The sequence below is a fragment of the Lampetra planeri genome, chromosome 23, assembly GCF_965212315.1.
Source record: "Lampetra planeri chromosome 23, kcLamPlan1.2.h2, whole genome shotgun sequence".
NCBI classification, from domain to species: Eukaryota; Metazoa; Chordata; class Hyperoartia; order Petromyzontiformes; family Petromyzontidae; genus Lampetra; species Lampetra planeri.
Genome location: NC_136129.1, coordinates 3,893,142 through 3,901,528, shown reverse-complemented (window position 1 = coordinate 3,901,528; position 8,387 = coordinate 3,893,142). Strand labels below are relative to the sequence as shown.

Genomic DNA, 8,387 nt, shown 5'->3' with positions numbered 1-8,387 from the left:
CAATAGTTTGAAGCGATTTGAAGCATGTTTTATTTTTTTGGGGGGCAGAGCTTTGTGACGTCATATTTTAGGGGGGGTCTGACTTTTTGTGACGCCGTGTGACGAGGTGGGGGGGGGTCAAAAATCGTTCAAAATCGCGTGACGTCATTTATGGACGCCCCATAGCTCTTTTTCAGAAGGCACAAATGATGGCCCAATGAAGTGGCTTATTTACCGCAGCCAAACTCTCACTGCAAGTTTCTAAATGTGATGGGGGGGGGAAACCGGAGGACAAGGAGAAAAATCCACGTGGCCACAGGGAGAGAGACGCGAAAACTCAAAATATACAGCAGCAGGCGTCAGGGTCTGGATCGAACCCACGACCTCCTGTGTACCAGGCGATGTAGTTAACATCTAGCCACCGTGATGATGATGAGAGAGAGACGCGAAAACTCAAAATATACAGCAGCAGGCATCAGGGTCTGGATCGAACCCAAGACCTCCTGTACACCAGGCGAGGTAGTTAACATCTCCTAGTCACCGTGATGATGATGAGAGAGAGAGAGACACGCAAACTCCAAATATACAGCAGCAGGCGTCAGGGTCTGGATCGAACCCACGACCTCCTGTAGACCAGGCGAGGTAGTTAACATCTCCTAGCCACCGTGATGATGATGATGAGAGAGAGACGCGAAAACTCAAAATATACAGCAGCAGGCATCAGGGTCTGGATCGAACCCACGACCTCCTGTAGACCAGGCGAGGTAGTCAACATCTCCCAGCCACCGTGATGATGATGATGGCAACCTTCATAGGCACCGCTGCTCGCTAACAGCAAGTGCCCCCCCAAAACAGCTTCTTTAAGACGACTACACTGACGGGGGTGGGGGGGGGGAAAAGCGTGACGAGGAAGAAGAAAAATACACTTCGGTTTTTTCGGTAAATTCACGTAGGTAAAAATAAACATGATAAAATAAAAATAAACGAAAATAACTACATTTAGTTAACTTAATTAATAAAATATTAAATAATGAAATTTACTATTTTAACTAAATTTAGTTAGCTAAATTTTTTTGTTTTCATTTATTATAATAATAAATGAAAATAACAAAATGTTGTTCTTTTCATTTATTATAATTTTATGAATTAAGTTAACAAAATGTAGTTATTTTTATTTTATTAATTTAGTTAACTAAATGTCGTTATTTTCATTTATTATTATCAATAATTTTTTTACCTACGTGACTTTACCGAACCCCCCCCCCCCCCCCCTAAGAGTATGAATCCTTGCAGTCACGAAAGCTTCAAATCTAGAAAGAAGAAAAATGTTTGCAACTCAATAAGCGGACGATCCCTTGTCAAGGTGACCCTTAAGTTGATGTTCTCGCCGCGCTTCCCGTGTCCCGGCTCGTTGGTCTAGGGGTATGATTCTCGCTTCGGGTGCGAGAGGTCCCGGGTTCAAATCCCGGACGAGCCCCACTGGGTCGCAATATTTTTTTTTTCTCTCTCTCCTTAAACAATCTCTCTCTCTCGCTCGCTGTGTGTGTTTCTTCGGTATAAACATTTCTCCGCGCATTTATGCAACCAGCAACAAACCCGTTTCGTTAAACGCTCGTCGTGTTGTCGCTGCGTTTATATTTATTTGTTATTATTCTAGCACGCTACGCGGTGGAATGAGTTACACAACTTGAGGCCTAGGCGCCGCTGCTAGGCCTCTCCCTCCTCCCCGCGGACCCCCGACTCTTGCCTAGTTTCCTCCCCGCCCCACACGCACCTGCACCCGCAGGCCGAGGGCCGCGACCATGGACCAGGAAACGGCGCAGCGCCTGTACGCCGAGGGCGCCTTCCTCGTGTTTCTCGGGGTCCCCGAGGGCACGGAGTTCGGCATCGACTACAACACCTGGGAGGTGAGAACGCCCGTGGACTCTCGTTTGTTTATAATTCGAGAGCCGAATGGCTCACAGGGCTGTACAGAATATTGGTCACGATGGCCGAGTGAGAGGCAGCGAGGCTCACAGCAAAGTTCATGTCCAACAGAGATTTGAGGTTCTTCTTGTAACAACAACAATGATGCAAATTTAGATTTAAAGCTTTCGTGACTTCTTGGTTCTTTCGGTAAAGTCACGTAGAAGGGAAATAATAAAATAATAAAAAATACAACATAATAAAATAAAATTATTCTCACGACGTTTCGGCCACAGCGCAAGCAGCCGTCCTCAGGTGAGGAACAGGCCTTCTGTTCTTCACCTGAGGACGGCTGCTTATTATTTTATTATTTCCCTTCTACGTGACTTCACCGAAAGAACCAAGAAGAATAATGTAGTCCTTTGTCAATCCGCTGTTGGATGAAGGCGTTGCTTTTGCGTGCCTACATATCTTTGTGCACACAGGTGGGCCCACTCTTCAAAGGCATCAAGATGATACCGCCGGGCATGCACTTTGTGCACTTCAGCGCGGTGCGTGGATGTGGGGGCAAGCCGGGGGGCAAGGCCGAGGGCAGCGGGCCCAAGAGCAGCGGGGCAGGAGACCGCGGGCCCTGGGGCCGGGAGACGGGGCCACGCACGGGATTCTTTCACGAGTTTGGGAAGCGGGAGCTGCTCGTGCGCAAGTGGGACGTGGGGATGGAGGACGCGGCCAGCGAGGAGGTGGCGAGCGACGAGGTGGAGAGGATACGCGCCAGCCTCAAGGTTCGAGGTCGAGCGTCCCCCGCGTGTGACCTGTGTGTGACCCGCGTGTCACCTTTCTCCACGATAACACAGAGCTGTTCTTTCCGCGTGACTCTCTGTGACTCCCCGTGTCTCCGTGAAAAGTTTTCTGACTCTTTGCGTCACTCTCTATCACTCCTGGTGCGTGTCCCTGTACGTGTGTGTACACGCACGTGAGACTGTTCTTCAAAGGCATTTTTACTTTCAAGCTTACTCCTGGCATGTCCCTGTGTCTACATAACCCATTGTGACTCCCCATTACTATATGTAGCTATCATTGACTTGCTAGTTACTGCAACTCCATGTAACTCCATACAATTCTGTGTGACTCAATGTCTCTCCTAAAGATTTACATTGCCTGTCGATGTCTTTCAGTGCCTCCCATTTTTGCACAGTATCTCCCAATGCCTCCAATTGTCTCCACTGCCTACCATTGTCTTCCATCACCTACCAATACTTTACATTGCAATACATTGCCTCTCAGTATCTCCCAGATTCTCCGACTACCTCCCAATATCCCCCAATACCTCCCAGTGCCCCCCAATGTCTCCCAGTGTCTCCTAAATTCTCTCTCAATGTCTCCCAACTTATCTCAGTACCTCCCAATGTCTCCTATATTCTCCCAACTATCTCTCATTTCCCAACACCTCTCGTTGTCTCCCAACGTATCCCAATGCCTCCCCAGCCTCTCCCTTTCGCGTCTCAATAACCAACCCCTGCCCCCTCCTCCCGACAGGACCTGGATCGGAACCTGGCCCCGTACCCGTACGACACGCTGCGGCGCTGGGTGTCGCTGAGCGGCCACGTGACGGGCTCCGTGGCGGCGCGGCTGCTGCCGCTGTCGGGACGCGTGTGCGCCTTTGCCGAGATGGAGCCCGAGACGCCGAGCTCCAACTCGCAGCAGCGACTTGCGCTCAACCTCCCCCGCAACGACACGGAATGCTCCAGCCTGCAGGCAGGGCGCTCGCACACCCGCCACCCGGCCAGCGCGGCATTGCTGGATGAGAACGGACGTCGCGTTTCTGTCCCCGTCGGTTGTCAAACGACAGCGGCCACTCGAGTTGCTCCATTTGCGGGTCCTCCCCCCGGCAATTTGTCCATTGTGTTTACATTTTTTTAAATGTGTTTTGTCAGTTGTGTTATTTCACAAGATCAAATGTGATGCGCAATCGCTTGTAATCTTGTGTAACGCGCCACCTTCATGGTCAGGTCGCACTGGAAGAGAGCTGTTTAGCTCGGCGGGCCCTACCCGTCTCAATAAAGAAGTTCAACATATACGTATGTGCATGTTGATGCTGCTTCTGCGACTGCTGCTGATGATGCTGCTGCTGATGCTCCTGCCTCTTGTCACGGCTGCTGCTGCTGCTTCTGCCGCTGCGGCCGCAGGAGGGAGAGGCGAGGTTGCCCATCATGAAGCAGCGTCCCGGCACCGAGATCCGCTTCTCGGAGCTTCCCCAGCACCCGTTCCCGGCGGGGGCCAGCCCCGCGGACGTGACGCGCCACTCGCTCGACCGCTCGCTCGCACTCGACGCGCTGCTCGCCCAGCACTACCCCCAGGACGAGCACGGCATCCTGGGTACGCGGAGTGCCAAGGAAAACCATCTCCCTCGCCGCCCCCCCCCGCCACCCCCCACGTTGTTTCTGACAGACCATTGGGCAATTGGCGCCGTTAGCGAGCACTAATGAAAGCTGGCGTGCACGACAGGCGTGGTGTGGCCATGCCTGGCCACCTTTGTCTCCCCAATGCTGCAACTACGCCATTGCTCCCCCCCCCCCCCCCGTGGATGTACATACCTAATGACGTGTGCATATATACAGATACGTAGGTAAATACAGAGGGCGTACATAAAATAACAGCCGCCGTTCGCCACTAAGTGGCGGTGACATCACCACATGCACACGGACAGATAATTGTGTTTGCACATGTGCTCATCTTCGCGTGTATCTGCGTGCGTGCTCATCATGACCCCCATGTGACCCCCGCGTGCTCATCATGACCCCCGCGTGACCCCCCGCGTGACCTCCCGCGTGACCCCCCGCGTGACCTCCCGCGTGACCCCCCGCGTGACCCTCCGCGTGACCTCCCGCGTGACCCCCCGCGTGACCTCCCGCGTGACCTCCCGCGTGACCTCCCGCGTGACCCCCCGCGTGACCCCCCCGCGTGACCCCCGCTCATCGCTCCTCCGTGCGTGTGCCGAGAGCAGGCGAGCTGCAGTTTGCATTCGTGTGCTTCCTGCTGGGCGGCGTCTACGACGCATTCGAGCAGTGGAAGCGGCTGCTGGCGCTGCTGTGCGGCAGCGAGGCGGCGGCGCTGTCTCGCCCGCGCCTCTACCGCGACCTCATCCCCGTGCTCTACCACCAGCTGGACGAGGTGCCGCGGGACTTCTTCGTCGACATCGTCACGAGGGACAACTTCCTCACCTCCACGCTGCAGGCAAGGCAGCGGCTGCGGCGGCTCGGCCAACGATTACACTTTACTGCGATTTGACGAGGAGCTCGGCAAACATTCTAGTGGAGCAGTTTTCATATTGAAGTATAACAAAGCACTGTGCGTGTAAAAAAAACACTCGCATGTGTAGATAAAATGCAAATGCAGTAAAAGCTGATAACAATGACAGCTGCACTTGCAATTGCAGATAGAATGAAGAACAAACTACGATAGACGCCAACAATTATAATTATAGTCGGTGTAGATAAACACGAAAAGCCAATAAAAGTAGTTTAAGCCGGCAGCTTCTTCACACGGGGAGATTTCCTGCCACCACCACATCATCATCATCAGCCGTGATCTATTCACTGCTGCCTGCACGAACGTTTCCACAAGCTTTACTCGCCCACCACCACATCATCATCATCAGCCATGATCTATTCACTGCTGCCTGCACGAAGCTTTCCACAAGCTTTACTCGCCCACCACCACATCATCATCATCAGCCATGATCTATTCACTGCTGCCTGCACGAACGTTTCCACAAGCTTTACTCACCCACCACATCATCATCATCATCAGCCATGATCTATTCACTGCTGCCTGCACGAACGTTTCCACAAGCTTTACTCACCCACCACATCATCATCATCATCAGCCATGATCTATTCACTGCTGCCTGCACGAACGTTTCCACAAGCTTTACTCGCCCACCACCACATCATCATCATCAGCCATGATCTATTCACTGCTGCCTGCACGAACGTTTCCACAAGCTTTACTCACCCACCACATCATCATCATCATCAGCCATGATCTATTCACTGCTGCCTGCACGAACGTTTCCACAAGCTTTACTCGCCCACCACATCATCATCATCATCAGCCATGATCTATTCACTGCTGCCTGCACGAAGCTTTCCACAAGCTTTACTCGCCCACCGCGGCATGCCGGCGCCCTGACCGGCGCTGCCTTCTGTACTCCCCCCCCCCCGCCCCCCCCCCAACAGGTTTTCTTCTCCATCCTGTCGGGCGCGGACGTGGAGCGGTCCCTGCATCAGCGAGCCGCCATGTTCAAGCAGCACCTGACGCGCAAGTTCCGCTGGGATTTCGACGCGGAGCCCGAGGACTGCGCCCCCGTGCTGGTGGAGTTGCCTGACGGCATGGTGCTGGGGTGACCTCACGGCACCGGCGGCGAGGGCAGGGATATCGTTTGGCCATCTTCGCGAGGGCAGGGATATCGTTTGGCCATCTTCACGAGGGCAGGGATATCGTTTGGCCATCTTTGCGAGGGCAGGGATATCGTTTGGCCATCTTTGCGAGGGCAGGGATATCGTTTGGCCATCTTCACGAGGGCAGGGATATCGTTTGGCCATCTTCGCGAGGGCAGGGATATCGTTTGGCCATCTTTGCGAGGGCAGGGATATCGTTTGGCCATCTTCGCGAGGGCGGCTTGTAACGCAAGGGGTGATCGTCCTTTGTACCTGGGTCCAAATAATAATTTGATTATAAATAACAGATTGGATAAGCGGACAAAATGCGTCCTTTGTGTATCCGTATATCTGGATGTTAAAATAAGTATTCCTACCCAAGATGGCTGCCGTACGGTCCTGTCCTTACCAAGATGGCTACCAGATGGAGCTGCCCCCACCGTGATGGCTATTAGTCAGACCTAACTGTAACCGGGATGGCCGCTAGAATTGCCAGTCATCAAGATTGCTATCGAACAGGTTTGTCCTGCTTCACAATGGCCACCTTATAAACCTGTCCCTCAGCAAGAAGGCTACCGACTGAAAAGGAACTTGCTGCCAAGATCGTTGAACTCCTGAGACATGGCCGCAGACCGCAGCGAAATCTTCCAACAGGAAGACGATGGAACGCCTGTTTACATTGGGAAAATCTGCCTTGTGCTTTTTTCAGCTGAGCTTTAAATCCGTTCCGAACGTTTCCCGTGCACCAAGCATCAGCGGAGCACAAGCGTAAACATCACCCGCAAAGGGAACCTGCTCGGATAACATTTATATCGATGTGCATTTAAATTGCCTCAGCAACTCAGCGTCTTTATAGCTCATCTCAACCGTTTCAATGCCTTGCTGTTCCGTGCTTCCTTAGGGCACCCCCCCCCTCCCCCCGTGGCAGCCATTCGTTAGCGGCAAAAAATTCACAACCCCGACCTGCAAATGGGCATTAGTGTGCCAGTAGGGGGCGATGTTAAGCCACAGAGCATCATGGGAAAATAACATCCAGAGTGCTTTGCACACCCCGGATTGTGCGCAGGAATTGTATTTACACGATTGTCGACTCCCAAGTTTGGACATCAAGAGGTCATCGCGACCATCGATGTCAGCACCACGTCATTGTTTCCTTCGGCCAGAGCTTTCAACCATTGCAGCGCCATGGCCCGCACCGATGCAGCAATAGGTGTCACCACTTGTTCCTGGTTTTTTCAGGATCGTTTTGTTGCCGTAGCTGCAAGTCTTCTCAAGAGTATTAAAAGTCAAAGTCTTTTGTCAGTTGCGTATAATGCACCGCTCAAGATGACGCACGCACGGGTAATTCTCCTCTCGTCTGGTATTGTGAGAGCTTCTTTGAGACGGACAACACGATCAAGATGGACAGTACACACGAGGCAGACAACACAAAAGAGACTGACAACACCACACAGGCAACACAAACCAAGTGGTCAATTCTGTAGCTGAATGGAACATTAATTGTGAATATTCATTGAATTACGTCGAGGGTGAATTACTATCGGTACCTGACTACTCATTGTGTTTGTTAAAGTTTGATTCCCCAGGTTGGCCTTTACTGCCATTTTTGTGGATGGGACTGTTAAACTGCAGACCGCTACATAAGTTTACTACAATCTGTGAGTCTCTGATATCAGTTTTTCATTAAAATGTAAATTTACGACAAAAAAATAAAGTTTGCCAGCAGTTTATCGTGAATGGACTCGATGCTAAAATGAAATCGTGTGATCTTTGAACATATTAAACTGAATTTGGTTTGTCACGTGCATTCCAATAGCTTCTGCCGGATTTCCGTGAGAGTTTACGCTGCAAAGCCAGATAATAGCCGCGTCTTTTATTTAACCGGGCGGATTACAAATATCCTGGATTGCCTTTCGAGGGCGACCAGGGTGGCCTGGTTACATGCAGCCCTTTTGCCAGGCCACTGCCGGATGGTTATTTTTGGTGGAGTTATTAGTGGCCGGGCTGAGAACCTTCAACTCACGACGCTTGAGAACGCGGTTTAATGACGAGCCTCGAATCACT

The 8,387-nt window shown here is 51.8% G+C and overlaps 1 protein-coding gene and 1 non-coding gene across 2 annotated transcripts; both read left to right on the top strand.

Moving 5' to 3' along the window:
* Window positions 1-1,384: 1,384 nt before the first annotated feature.
* Window positions 1,385-1,456, top strand: TRNAP-CGG (transfer RNA proline (anticodon CGG)). The gene has a single exon. It is a non-coding gene; the product is annotated as a tRNA-Pro (tRNA).
* Window positions 1,400-8,051, top strand: AAR2 (AAR2 splicing factor). The gene is made up of 6 exons (XM_078604797.1): window positions 1,400-1,886; window positions 2,370-2,666; window positions 3,421-3,639; window positions 4,071-4,260; window positions 4,889-5,118; window positions 6,123-8,051. The coding sequence occupies exons 1-6, from the start codon at window positions 1,782-1,784 to the stop codon at window positions 6,288-6,290; spliced, it is 1,209 nt and encodes a 402-aa protein (XP_078460923.1). The 5' UTR covers window positions 1,400-1,781; the 3' UTR covers window positions 6,291-8,051.
* The last annotated feature ends 336 nt before the right edge of the window (window positions 8,052-8,387 follow it).

Bases quoted from the DNA above. Each gene is read 5' to 3' on its own strand.
- AAR2 (XM_078604797.1), top strand. From the start codon at position 1,782: ATGGACCAGGAAACGGCGCAGCGCCTGTACGCCGAGGGCGCCTTCCTC. The intron at 3,640-4,070 runs GCAGGGCGCTCG...CTGCGGCCGCAG, and splicing joins CGGAATGCTCCAGCCTGCAG to GAGGGAGAGGCGAGGTTGCC. The intron at 5,119-6,122 runs GCAAGGCAGCGG...CCCCCCCAACAG, and splicing joins TCCTCACCTCCACGCTGCAG to GTTTTCTTCTCCATCCTGTC.